Source organism: Lissotriton vulgaris, chromosome 6 (genome assembly GCF_964263255.1).
Source record: "Lissotriton vulgaris chromosome 6, aLisVul1.2, whole genome shotgun sequence".
NCBI classification, from domain to species: domain Eukaryota; kingdom Metazoa; phylum Chordata; class Amphibia; order Caudata; family Salamandridae; genus Lissotriton; species Lissotriton vulgaris.
Genome location: NC_141694.1, coordinates 1596957356 through 1596971461, shown reverse-complemented (window position 1 = coordinate 1596971461; position 14106 = coordinate 1596957356). Strand labels below are relative to the sequence as shown.

General features: G+C 49.0%; 1 protein-coding gene across 2 annotated transcripts in view; it reads right to left on the bottom strand.

The window, feature by feature from the left end:
* The window catches only part of FBXO11 (F-box protein 11), a 517411-nt gene that overhangs the window by 266951 nt on the left and 236354 nt on the right, over window positions 1–14106 (bottom strand). For both annotated transcript variants that reach the window (XM_086927768.1, XM_086927769.1), the window contains exons 12-14: window positions 11847–12064; window positions 5233–5318; window positions 5059–5153 (exon numbers count right to left, since the gene is read on the bottom strand). In XM_086927768.1, coding sequence (XP_086783894.1) covers window positions 5059–5153; window positions 5233–5318; window positions 11847–12064 — 399 coding nt within the window. The remainder of the gene's footprint in view (window positions 1–5058; window positions 5154–5232; window positions 5319–11846; window positions 12065–14106) is intronic.

The following is a 14106-nucleotide window of genomic DNA, read 5'->3' as shown; positions in this document are numbered from 1 at the left end:
GTGGATTAGAAAATACAGGGAGTAAACCCCTGTTCCCCTTTCCTGCAGAGGGACGAGCTCTATTGCCCCTTTTTGCAGCATGACTTGAACTTCCAGCTGCAACAAGTGCAAGTGCTCGCCGGACATAGGACGGCTCCTTGGAGGTATGTTTGGTGGAGTGGAAGTAAGTTCCAGACAGTAACCGTACTGGATAAGAGACTTGACCCACCTGTCCGTGGTGATGGATTTCCACGCGGGCAGGAACTGCTGGAGTCTCCCCCCGACCGGTGTTGTGTGGTCGGGGGGCAGTGACAAGACGTCACTGCTTGTTGGCGGTGGTGGACCTGGAGCTGTTTCCACGTCCCCTGCCCTTGTTGTTGCCTCTGTAGCCACCTCTATCCTTGTTGGTGTATGAGGTTTGGGTATTACTTTTATAATACTGTGTGGACTGCGATGCCTCTGGTATTGGAGCGGCGAAAGGAATCACCCCGAAACTGCTGAGACTGGAGGGCCCCCATAGACTTGGCAGTGTCTGTATCTTTTTTCATCTTTTCCAGGGTCGCATCCACCTCTGGGCCGAACAGGTGGTCAGGATTAACTGTTTGGTTCAGGATGGTTGTTTGTATATCCGGTTTGAAACCCGATATCCTAAGCCGTGCGTGTCTTCTTAGCAACACGCTAGTGTTGATGGCCCTGGAGGCTGTATCAGCCACGTCCAGCGCACACTTGATGGAAGCGTTTGTGATGAGCTTTCCCTCCTGAATTAACATTTCTCCTGCCTCCTTGTACTGGTCAGGCAAGTGTTGCAGTAGTGATTCTAAGGTGTCATAATGAGCCCTATCGTAGCGTGCAAGTAGGGCCTGTGTGTTTGAGATTCGCCAAATATTAGCTGCCTGTGCAGCAATCCGTTTCCCTGAGGCCTCAAATATTTTCGACTCTTTGTCTGGGGGAGGAGCGTCACCAGTGGTCTGCGAGTTCGCCCTCTTTCGTGCGTTGGATACAACCAACGAGTCCAGTGGCAAGTGTCCCTTGATGTATGTTGGATCCGAGGGCGCTGCCTTATATTTCTTATCAATGCGAGGATTGATGACACGCGCCCGAGTGGGCTCCTTGAAGACCTCCGTCGCGTGCTTCAGCACTCCCTTGAGCATTGGCAGTGTCTTGACTGACTTTTCAGCCACTGAGAAAGTGTCAAACAAAAAGTCCACATCCACAGGGTCTGAGTGCAGCTCGACATCATGGTTAGCTGCAGCTCTTTCAATCAAGGCGTTGAAGGCTGCCGAGTCCTCCGTCGGGGAAGTCTTCGCCGCAAAAAGCTGCGGTTCCTGACCCGACTGCGGGTCCTCTGGGTCGACTCCGGCAGACCAAGGTTCATGTTCCTCCTCCGGATCCGAGTACGCCGGATAGTTGTACTCGACCTCCTCATCGTCAGCATCCCCTGCATTGGAACGCGTTGGCGAGTGTTCTAAGGCTTGTGGAGACATAGGCTCTATCGGGGCCGAAGTACCCGCAGAATCCTTCTTATTTTTGAGAGGAATCCGAAAATGTTCCAACACCGGCTCCGTGGTGATTTTTCTTTTGAGGAGAGACAGTTTCCCAGTATTGGCGTCGATGATGACCTCTCGACGCTCTTCCTCTGCAAGTGGCTGGAGCCGAGGCTTCGACACCACCAATGCCGCTTTGGGCGTCGAGACCTCCTTCGAGGGCACGCCTGCCCCATGCTTCGGAGCGAAAGCCTTCGGCGTCGACTTTGGCGGCAGGGTAAAGCGGATAGGCGTCTGCGCCTTCGCGGGCTTAGGTGTGTGCTTCGGCGCCACATCTCCTGGTTCAGGAACCACAGTGTTTCGAAGCCGTTGCAGGGATTCCGTGACCTTTTTGGTTAAGGCTGGAGAGGGCTTGACCGGCTCGAGCGATCTCCCCGAGTCGGGGGTCGGCGAAAGGCACCTTCTTCGGAGCCGACACATCACGTTCCTTGTCCCCGAGGGCCGGCGCCGGCGAAGCCTGGGCCGCGGCATCGCCTTGACGCTTCTTCTGAGCCTTCTTCGGGTCATCGACCACGACCATCTTCGGCGCCGACGCAGCCGCGCCGGTCGACTTCGCCTTCGGCGTCGACCCTGAGGGCTTCGGGTCGGCCATCTTGGCGTGGCTCTTCAAGTCGGCCATCTTGAATTGCTTGGAAGTTGACGCCTCCAGAGCCTTCTGCACCAGCGCAGCTTTCACTTTCGGTTTCGAAACCGGGGCAGTGGATCCCGATGGCTTCACTTTCGTTTTTGTTAACGGGAGTGGCGCCTCAGAAATGTCCGTGACCGGGCCCGGAGGCGGGGCTGTTGGACTAGTAACGAGGTCTTGGGTAAGGCCCGAAGGCGATCCCTCGACCTGGGCCGCATGAAGGGGGTTGACCCCTGAGTCAGTTCGGGGATGCTCTTCCTCCGAGCTATCCCCCACGGTGGCAATGGCCCTATCGTCGTCCCCTACCTCGTCGCCGGCTTCGTCAAAGTCCTCATCACCCGCGTCGTAGGCATCCCCCTCGGACGCGGGACTAGAGTCCGAAACCTGTATGGCGTCGTCTTCAACAAATTCCTCGAAGATGTTGTCTGGCGGGGGCGCCGGGGTAGCCGATAACTGGGCCTGGAGTCTAGCGGCCCGACGAATCTTGAGAGTTTTCTTACACCGGAACTTCGAGCAGGCCATACATCTGGCCTCGTCATGGTCCGGTGACAAACATTTGTTGCACACAGGGTGCACATCGAGGTGTGGATACTTGGAGGTGCACACCGGGCACCTCTTGAACGGAGTTCGTTCCATGGCTGGAGCGTAGAGTAGGCCCGTCCGCGCCGAGAGCACGCGGATGGGTAGCAAGAGTTCGGAGCTGAGAAACAGACAAGAAACCCGAACGAAACGATACCGACGCTCAGCCTACAGACCTTTTGGTCTCGAGTTAGAAAAGTTTAACAACTATCGATTCTGACAGAGGGAACCGAAACACATCCGAACCCAATGGCGGAAAAAAACAATCTGGGGATGGAGGCGATGCCCAGGCGCACTGTAGTCCAGGGGAGGAGCCACCTATCTCGTGATACTTCGAAGACTCTTCCAGGACAACAATGTGCAATCATCCGGACCCAACACTAGGCGCGATCTATGCACAGATATGAATTCAGCAGCCCACATGCCTCGAACACACAATAAATGGGACACACACGCAAAGAAATCCAACACCAATTTAGAAAAATAACACAATCTTTTATATTATTCTATGCACAAAGATCTTTATGATCAGTTAAGCACTTTTCAAGAGAGGTTTTTACCATTTAAATAGACAATACTGTATTTGTGGTAATCTTAACAAATGGGGAAAAACATACACTGAACAGGACTGCTCGTCATTGATTTACAGGACTTTTATTCCAGGCTTAAGGTAAGTAGGGGCAAAGGTCCAGGACAGCACCAACAGGTCACCTAGGTCGGCTCTGGGGAGTCCGGATACAGAGGTCCGTTTTGATGTCGGGCTGCTCATTGAAGCCAATGGGAAACCGTTCCTGCGACAAAAAAAATGCAAGCGTAGACTGGAGAGCCGCTCAGTTAGAACCGAAAGGGGGGCTTGGGTTTTTAGGGTCTCTTGAGCCAGGATGCATGGTCAGTTGTTCTGGACTCAGGCTGAGGGGCTCGTGTACAGTGGTCTTTAGTCTGCCAGATCCCGGCGGTCAGAGGCACTTTTTTTTGGTGAGCCCACAGAAAGAGGCAGCAGACAGGGGCTGTGGGACGAGTCCAGCGGTACTCAAAAGTGAGCTCAAGTCTTGGGAGTCTCCAGGTGCTAGGGACATAGTAGGTGCACAGGTGCTTTGAGGTGTCAGATGAACTTGCTTCAGGTGACGACCAGGACAGCTGGTCCACTATGGATGAGAACTTCTGCAGTTCTGATGTCCCTTGTTAACTGGTCGGTCTTGGATGCTGCAAGGTCTAGTCTTGGATGCTGCAAAGAGTCTGGTACTCTGGGTATTGGTGCTGGAGGGCACGTGGATGGTCTAGGGATTCGTTACTTGCAGGGGAGACTGGGCTCACCTCTGTAAGTACGGTAACACCTCCTCCTGGGTGTCTGATGCATCGGTGAGGACGTGGATCAGCAGTTGAACTTCGAAGTATGCATCAGAAAGAAGCAGGAGGGCACTGAGTGTACTACTACTTGCTTGGCAGATTCACTGTCCCTCAATTTCGAAGTTCAAAATGCAAGGCTAAGCAAATATTTGAGCAGCGATTAAACATATTAAATAAGGATTCTTCAATCAAAATGCAAAATTACCTTGTCCTCTCCTATGAGCGGATTTACACTATTCTAAAATCACAAAAGAATTACCTAAACAGCTCAAGAAAAAGAATCCTCAACTCAGTGAAGCCTTCTAGTTCAATAATCTGAAACGTTGCTTTGACTGAGAAAAGGAACGGTGCCGAGCCACAACGTTTGTGTGACCTATCCTTCTTAAGTGGCTCAAGAAATTAGAAGTGATTAAACCAATGCAGTGATCAGGATCCTTCAATCTGGCGTTCTGAAGCATACAAGTGTGTGAATCCAGAGAAGATTTATTGCTGGAGACATATGCACATTGGAATGCAACATACAACATGATTAATTCCACTACATATGCACCACTTATTTCAAGTGTATCATTCACTTGTTTTGGCAAAAGGAAAACAAGCCTATCCTCACTCAGTTTCCTCCTCTACACACCCACACTACATGTATATTTCCTTTGTTTTCCAATACTGAGCCGAGCAGTCAATACCATCACTACTGGGTTCCAGTTTTTCCTTGCTTGCCTCTAAATTAGACATGCTTGTAGCTATGTATCTCATTGTGCTTTGCCAAACCACCATTCACTTCTTCCATATAGAATTAAATAGGCCTTAATGTAGCATTCTGCATTTTATCCAATACATTATGTATTAACAGGATGTGATAAACGGATACAGATTTAACGCAATAAAAATGAACAAGTACAAATTATCAGATTATACTTTCACGATCTCTTGCTTTAAAAAAGGAAACCCGTATTTATTTAGGAGCTGGAGTTTTAAACTCACCACATAAATGCCACCATGCTGTCCATCATGTATTTTGTTGTGTCGGACGATAGGACAACTATTTGTTCGAATCTGTATTCCTGCAAGCGCATTACCTAATAAGACAAGACAGGTTTAAGGATGCCTAGCACACACTTGTAGAACAGAAGGAAAATATTTAACTTATAAAATTACCATATATGTCATTTCCTTCGATAAGTCCTCTTCCATCACCAAATATATAAACTCCACCTTGATTACCGTTGAAAATTGCATTGCCCCTTAAAGAAAAAAGGAAGACGAAATATGTTAATCTAAACACATATCACACTTCAACGCTAGCATCTCTCCTACACAAGCATCTAATTGAGTGCTGATATAAGTACACAACACCAAACACGACCTTAGAAGCCAACTATCAAAAAGTAATTGTTGAGCAGGCTGTTTTCAAATCTGCACTTATCGAGTTCAAACTCAGATGAAGTTCAAAGTGTGCAAGTCTGATAGGAAACAAATGTATTTGTCTGTAACCTTTTTGATGCCTCGTGGCACCAAAGCAGCTTCAGAGAGTGAAAGCTGCATTGTCATTTGAAAACAACAGGATTCCTGTAAAGTCCCACCCAAGTGTAAGAAAGAAGCCACTTATTCACATGGTTGTCCTCATGTTTGGCCCGATGCAATTTTGACAGAATTGCACTGGGTTCCTGTTAGTACCTAGGGGATGGATGCTAAAGAGGTTCCTAAGGGCTGCAGCATGTATTGCACCCTCTGCGTGCATTTTTCATTAATTCCCTCACTGGCATTAGTGTGGGTTTAATGTGCTGAGAAGTTTGATACCAAACTTCTCAGTTTTCTGTGTAGCCATTATGGTGCTGTGTAGTTCATAATGACAAACTCTCAGCACCACATTCTCTTAACGGCAGTACTGCACTTACGTCTAAAAATGGCCTAAGACACTGTAGGGGTACAGGGCTCATGCACCACTGGTATAGAGCACCCCGCTAGAGGAGTGACTGATTTATACCAGGGCAGTGGGTTTTAGGCATGGAACACAGATGTGTGCCATGCCGACTCTTCACTTTGTTCTGTGCCAAGGCACGCAGCCTGTAAAGGCAGTGTGCGAGTGTAAGGGTACAAGGGTGGCACAATAAGTGCTGCAGCCCTGGGTATCTGTGGTACCATTAACCAGGGGCTGACTTGTGGCCAGAGATGCCAATTGGGTTTAGTTTTAGTTTTTTTAAACAGATTTTATTGGCATTTAATATCAAGCTGTGTCATTATACATCATGAAACAAATATATTCTGGCCTTATCTATAGGCAACGTATCCCATCACCCAGCTCGTGGCTCCTTTCCACTGGAGTCAGTTTTTCTGCTGTCTCCTCTCGGCGCCCAAATATGAAATGCTGCATATGTTTCATTAGCCCTCCCTCCCCCCCACCCAGATAAACAATTAACTAGGACCCCCCCTTCCCAACCCGCACTGCTGTCTTCATTTTTTTTAACAGAGCTCTGAATGGTACCCCCTTGTGTCAGACGGTGTGTGAAAGTCCGCCGCAGGTATCCCCTGGTCATTTGTTACCTTTCCCTGAAAGCATGGTATATGTCCACCCCCAGTCCCGATCCCCTGTGCACTCTCTCCCTGTCTCCGCCACTAGCGAAGTTCCCGTTGTGGTGGCCTCTAAGGGGTAGAAGCGTTGGATGCCTGCCCATCGTATAAAAGCGAATTGGGTTAAAGCGGGTGTAGGAAGGTACATCCTGACTATGGTTGCCCCCAACTTTTTGCCCTGTGTTTTAGCTGGTTTTTGACATAGTCGACCTGGGACCCTGCCAATCAGGACCCCAGGCCTACTGCTCTCTCTGTAAAATGGATTCCATGTACCCTAGGTGCATTTCCAATTGGTACTGGGCCACCCTATCAGACCCTGTAACTCAGGGCCTGGGTGTACCCAGGGCTGCCAGGGGCTGCAGCATGTATTATGCCACCCCTGGCTGGCCTCCTAAATTTGACACAACTGGCTGCTTGACAGCTGGGGCAAAGTCGTGTAATCACCCTTTGCTGTAGATATAGTATACCTATATCTAACCCTAAAATGGACACACAGATTCCTATCAGTCACTCCTATGGCAGGCCTTAACAATCCTGAAGGCAGAGTGCTTGGAATCGTGTGAGATGGTGCTCTGGCATGAGCTGAGCCTGTCTGCAGCTTGCGGAACCAAGTCCTAATAGCTGTTCCATGATATCGCATACCATATACTCTTAAGTGCATTATAATCCTCGCGGTTAAATGCTAACTTTGGTATTGCTTTATCAAAACATGTTGAGTAAGGTGTCATACGAATTGGAATACTAACCCCTCGCCAATTCTGGCGACGGGGTTAGCATTCCACCCTTCTAGAGGGACACAACATGTATGTAACTGTGAACCCCGGTTAAAGTTAAACGAAGCCTCAGCTCCACAAAATGGATGCTGCCACCACAGACACGAGTCTGACCCCCTGCAGCTGGGAGTCCTTCCAGCGAGGGGAGCCTGGACAAAGGGTTTCCTGTCAGGGGCGGTGCTAGCACCGTCCCAGACATGGTTTTGTGTATCCTGGGTAGGCAGGGCTTTTCAGGAAGGTGACTGCTGAGTGGCACCCCGGTGCTCACTACGCATAGGCCAGTCTGAACCAGTTCCAGGGGCACACCAGCCCCTGGCATGGGGAAGTCCGGCATGGGAGAGGGGTGTAACCACCCCCCTCCTAGTCCCACCCATAGGCAGGACCTAGTCACCGGGTCAGCCCCCTTTTTTAGTATAAAGATGGGAGCGGGCCCCCTGTTCAAATTAGATCATCTTTGGAATCAAAACACGACTTTCTGCGAAAGGACATCAAGATTTCTTCTTCAAGATTCTCCCTTGTGGCTAAGGAGTAGTCACCCTGCATCAAGCGGGCACCATCCTAAGAACACTGCGGTCTGCTGCAAGTCCTTCTTCACGAATCCGACGACCCAGCTCGACGAGACCCGGCTTCCCTGGCACCTCTGACCTCTACTCACCTCTACAGCAAAGCTGAGAACTGTGAGTGCGACGAGACCTCGAGGGACCGACGATCGCCAAGACTGCACGACTTCTTTGCAACAAGCCCACCGTGTGCTCCACGGGTGAGTGCTTTGGGGTCCGAGAAGCCCCAACCCTGAGCAGCTCCAGCACCGAAGATCAGCCCTCCAGCATCTCCACGATCTGCGTGGGGCCCTTCTGCTTTTGCGTGCTCACCGCGCTGTGTGGCTACTAGCCGGCTGGCTTGTGGCCTTCTACACGACGCCCGACGACATCACTGCTGCTGGTCTGGTTGCTCCAGACTGGCCCTTGCTTCCTTCTTCAAGAGAGGCACCCCGGACCCTCCTGGTCCACTCCAGACGCCATTTTGAGTCCACCGCGTGGGCTTGAATTTGCCAAGGCTTTGTTGCCCAATCCTGGGTCCAGCTACGCCGACAGCTTCAATCTTCGTGGAACAGCTCGCTCCTCCATCCTGGTCGCCGACAACGCCTCCTGGTCCGTGAGATCTGCGAGCACAGCGTCACCCACTCACCTAGTCGAGGTGACTACCATCCGGTGCCCTCCTGGTGCCACCTGACTACTGGCTAGTAGTCTCGAACTTGGTCCCCTCTGCTTTCAGGTGTCATCTTCCTTCGATCCAGGCTTGGATCCATCGAACTTTCTTCACTGGTCGCCTGCCAGCAACTTCTTTCTTCCAGGTTCCTGGTCCGTCTACGAGGATTCCCGACGTCTTTTGAGACCTATGCAGCTGCAGCCCCTGGGCTAGGTAACTTCGGCATTTCGGTGCCCCAGCATAGCCTCACTATCCAAGGGTCAGGATCCACTTTCGTTTTCCTCCTACCAGGTCGGGTTCGCCCGAGAACACTAACTTTGTCATTACTAGCTACCATAGACTTTGTCCCGCATCACGCGTGAGAGTGCACACTCTGCACCCGAGTCCCCTAGGCCTCCTATAAGTAATCTGAAGGTTCTATAGTCAAGTCCTAGCGATTCCTAAGCCTATTAGTACTGTACTTACCTGCTAGTAATTTCGCATTCCACTTTCAGAGTATATGGTTTTCCGTGCCCCTCGGGCATTTGTGTATACTGTGCTAACTTAAGTATTTTCGTAAGAGTTTTGTTTTGTGCTTAGTACCCGGTCCTCATAAAGAGTACAGGGCTGTTGTGAATCTTAATAAATAACTTGTTTATTTTCATAACACTTGTGTGGTGTCCTTTCACTTGGTGTTCAAGGGGTATATGTGTGGTAAACAGCTGGCTTAACACGCCCTCTCGAGTCTTTAGCCTTAGACTGCTCGTATCCATGCTACTAGGATAGCTGGTCTATAAGGTTGACTTACAACCAATCATCAATAAGGGTTGCTGGACTGATACATAGTGTTCACTAGAATAGTGAGCACTGCATATCAGGCCACCTTCTCACAGCGGGCACTTCTGAGGAACTTAGCCGCCCGTTCAAGTACTTTCTCCCAGTCCTTATCCGCTATCTGGCCTGGCGATAAATCCCTCCCATTGGTTCTTCAACCGGTCTAGTGGCAATATGGAATCCCTCCCAATGGCCCTAAGACATGCGACCGCCTTGAAAGCATGGTATATGTCCACCCCCAGTGCCTGGCCAGGCTTATATATTTACAGGTGGCCTGTCGCACTAGTTCCGTAGTACCCATCCCCCAATGTTACCTTAGGGCCCCCGTAACTGCCCCATAGAGGAGGAAATGCCCTAGTCAGCACTTAAGTCCTCAAAGGATAGCAGCTCCCCATCTCGGAAAAGATGTCCCACCTTTGTAGCCCCCGCCTGCACCCAGTCATCTATTTCTCGCCAATTTCCTCCATGGGGAGGGCTTCCAGTATCAACATTGCCATTTCTGGAGAGTATGGCCGTTTCGTCCTGGTTTTCTGTCGGCATCGACTCCAACACCGTCTAATCACACTATGCTCGTTGCTACTAGCCTGTTCGGGCCAAGCAGTTCCTAAAAGTTTGCAAAACAACTCCATCCTGTCTGGAGTGAAGGGTGGTACTCCTCTATCCTGATCAATGCTTCCTGCCACCCATTGTGTTAGCCTATGCAGTTGTTCTGCCAAATAGTAAGTCTCCATATCCAGGCCCCCCTCTACTCTGGGTCGTTTCAGCGTGCTCAGGGCTACTCGACTCCAGCCCGATCCATATATGAATGCTGATAGGCAGGAATCCAGTTCCCGGAACCAGGCCACCGAGATCCACATTGGTAGTGTGTTAAAGGAGTATAAGAGCCGAGGGAGAGCCACCATCTTAAGGAGTGAGACCTGGCCCATCAAGGAAACAGAAAGCCTTCCCAAAAGGCTTGTCGTGGAAAATGCGCACTCCCAGATATCGGAAGCAGCGGGCGTCCAAGTAAAGTCAAGTCTAAGACCCGATAAGGCCCCGAATTCGTCCATCATCCTCCGCACCCCTGGCAGATCCTACCCCGCCCGCCGCAGAAACAGGAGGAGGCCATCTGAGTACAATGCTATATTTTGCCTCTGTTCCCACAACTGCAGTCCACAATAATCTTTGTCCGATTGCGCTACACATGCCAGTGGCTCCATTGCCAGGGGTAACAACAGGGGGGAGAGAGGGCCCCACTGGCACGTACCCCACTCCACCCGATATTGCTCTGATTTTGTGCGTCCTGTGCAGACTCTCGCCAATTGGGTTTAGGTTTCAATGCAGTTTTAGGGAAATAACGTAGGCCCTGGGTACCTGAATAGCAGTTGCCCAGGGCACACTCAGTCAAAGCACATCAGAAATTCGGCAAAACGTGGGGACAAACATGCAGAAAAGTGGAACTTTCTCACACCATGCCACCCCAGTTTAGACCTGGCCATATGCAAATCAGCCTTCACCCAGTGCCTCATGGGAACAGTCCAGCCCGAACTGCCAAGCCAGTTCGTCTGTGGACCGGAAACCAGCATCTTAGGACCATTTCGGGGTTTCACCCCTCATTAGCCAGGATAGCTTGAATTCAGTGGCACAGAGAGCCCGGGACCCACTTCTGAGCATACCCAACATACTTAGGGAGAGAAATCATAAGACACACTGTTGATGGCGATAACGGACAAACGTTCTGAGGGAGGAGCACCTACTTTGATGAAAGTGTGACTGCAGGTGGTCTCTCCTTGTCTCGCGCCAGTTCTAGTAATGTTTTAGTGTAAACTCTTATTGTGGGAGAGTGTTACTTAGGGAATACCTTGGTGCAGGAACGATTTGTTCTTGGACAACCTCACTCCAGGTAACAAGGTGACTGTATTTGGGTTCAGAAAGGTCCGGACAAAGGCCAGCGTGACCCTATACTTTGGGCAGAAAACGCCGGCTGCAACATGTCGACAGACTGGCAGTAGGGAGGGGTGTAAAGAGTTTATAATCTCTTCCATTCACCACCATCCTTCATGTTTTTAATCCTGGCCGGAGGGTACAGATATATAATTTATGCATAGTGACACCTCCAAGCTAGTTTTAATTCACACTGCACTTCCTCTTTCGGTGATCCCAGTCAAACTGTTTCTATACATGTTGTGTCTTGTCTTGTCTTCCCCTACCTTATTGCTCCACCCCAGTTGTGGTCTGCGCGGGGGTGTACTGAAGCAGCCCTATGATGAAGCATGTCACACAACTGTGAGTGAGGGAAGATTTTTCACACAGAGCACGTGCAGTTAAACATGGGATCAACGTCCTCTGGAATGGTTTATGTTAAACAATTAAAAAGTGGTAAACATTGTTTTTTATTTGGAGAAATGGGTAAGGATTAATACATACCTTATTGTTGGATCACTATTAGAGGTAATCCATACCCCAGCAAAGTTGTTTGCATAGATTTTGTTTTCTATAAACTGGCCTCTTCCCTTTTCATGAACGTATATGCCTCCTGTTTGACCATGGTGTATTTCACATCGAACAACAGTTGGATTGGCAAAAGCTTTTACTTCAAATCCAGCTATTCTGTTTCTATGTATGTTACAGCTTTCAAAATAACCCTGAAATTTAAAGGAAACCCAATTACGTCAAGAAAACAACATTTCCTTAACAAGAATGAACTTCAGATTAAATGTTTCACAACAACATGGGTTGATAAAAATGGTTTCTGCATGTCTGCCTAGTTTCACTATTTACAAAGAGGATACTTACTATGCAAATGGTTTTGCAGAGGCTAACTACATTAAATGTGCATAGTTTGCATGTTCAGCATCATAAAGGGGTTTAATTGACATTTAACTATTTGAAACATAACTTCTAGAGGATGGTAGAGACCAAACAAGCAAGGTAATTACTTTCAGTAACACGTTATCTGGTAGAGAATATATCTACATGCAGATTCTTTACCTGTGAATTTCCCGGTGTCAACTGGATCTGAAAGTTTTTCATGAGCAGTACCCCTTCTCCATTAGGTGGTGTCTATCAGCTCTAAATGGCATCCTCGGAAGAGACATTTGCGGCACCTACATAGGCGCCACGCAGGCGCGCTGGCATCCGTTACCTTTCACAACTTTCCACTTCAGAAGCGCACTTATACTGGTGTATACAAACTAGGCCTCAGAAAGCAATCAGCCCTGACCCTAGAAATCAGTTTGCAGTGTGAGGAGGATTGGTGGGTGGGTGAGTGAGTCGGTAAGGACTCTGCGGATAGATCATGTCTCTACCAGATAAGGCGTTATTGAAGGTAAGTAACTTGATCCTCTGATAAAGACATCTAGCTGCAGACTCCTTACCTCTGAATAGATACTCAAGCAATTCTAACCCCAGAGGAGGGACTGAGGACAAGTTTAGACAAGGAAATTGTGCAATACTAAACGACCAAAAGGACTGCCTCTGCGGATTTGACTGTCTAGGCAGTAATGTTCAGTAAAAGTGTGCAGCGATGCCCAAGATGCTGCCTGACAGATGTCCAGGACTGGGACACCCCCACGTGCTAACGCAGTGGTAGCACCCTTAGCTATGGTGTGATGAGCCCTTAACCATTCAGGAGGTTGCTTCTTTGCCAGAGCATAACACATTTTGATGCAAAGGATGACCCAACGCAAGATGGTCCTCTTTTGCACCGTCCAACCCTTCTTAGCTGCAACCTACCCCACGATGAGTTGGCTGTCCACCCAAAACTCTTGTGCGGTCCAGGTAAAACAACCCTATTTTTCGGTCCATAAGGTGGAGTTGCTCCTCTTCTATGGAGAGAAGCGTAGGAGCGTAGAAAGTGGGCAAGGTAACAGCTTGTCCCACATGTAAAGGTGTAATCACTCAGGAGGAAAGAGGCCCTAGCGCGAAGAACCAACTTGTCAGGGAATATTGTCAAGAAGGAAAGCTTAGATGATAAAATCTGCAGCTCACTTACCCCTCACACAGCGGTAAGTGCCACTAAACAAAGCTGTTTGATGGTGAGCAGCCGGAGGAGACAACTATGCAAGGGCTCAAAAGGAGCACACGAGGAAGGTGAGAACCAAATGAAGGTCCTTAGTGGGACCTTCATTTGGTTCTCACCTTCCTCATGAAAGGGGCAGGTGGCAACACATGTACAAGACCTTTCAGAAATCTATGTACAATGGGCAGGAAGAGACCCTTTCAGGGTGCCCATAGCCGAGCTCCTAGGCAGGGCTAAAAATAAAAAGTAACAACAGAAAGGGAAGCAAAGGGTGTAGGATGCAGACTCTGGCTTTATATATCAAAAGGAGATATATTGTGCAAGGAAACCAGGGGTTCTCTTATGAGTGTACAGAGGCTTGCTCTAGCCATCCTGAGGTGCTCTTTTAGGGGGTAGTGTGGTCGACCAGCCTTAGGTTTATCAGAGAGGAGTGCAAGAAATCTGCAAAAACACACAATAGCCAATAAATGATGCGCCCAGCTCAATAAGGTGATCTACACAAATTTATAAAATAACACATATGTTTATATATATTTAGGCACCAGAACCAGTTCGATAACTTAAGTTCGTTTTGCAATAGAAATACTTTTGCATTTAAAAAGTCCAACAGTGCAATTTTCAGAAGCTGCAATCTTATCCTATGGGAGAAACAACAAGTACAGCATT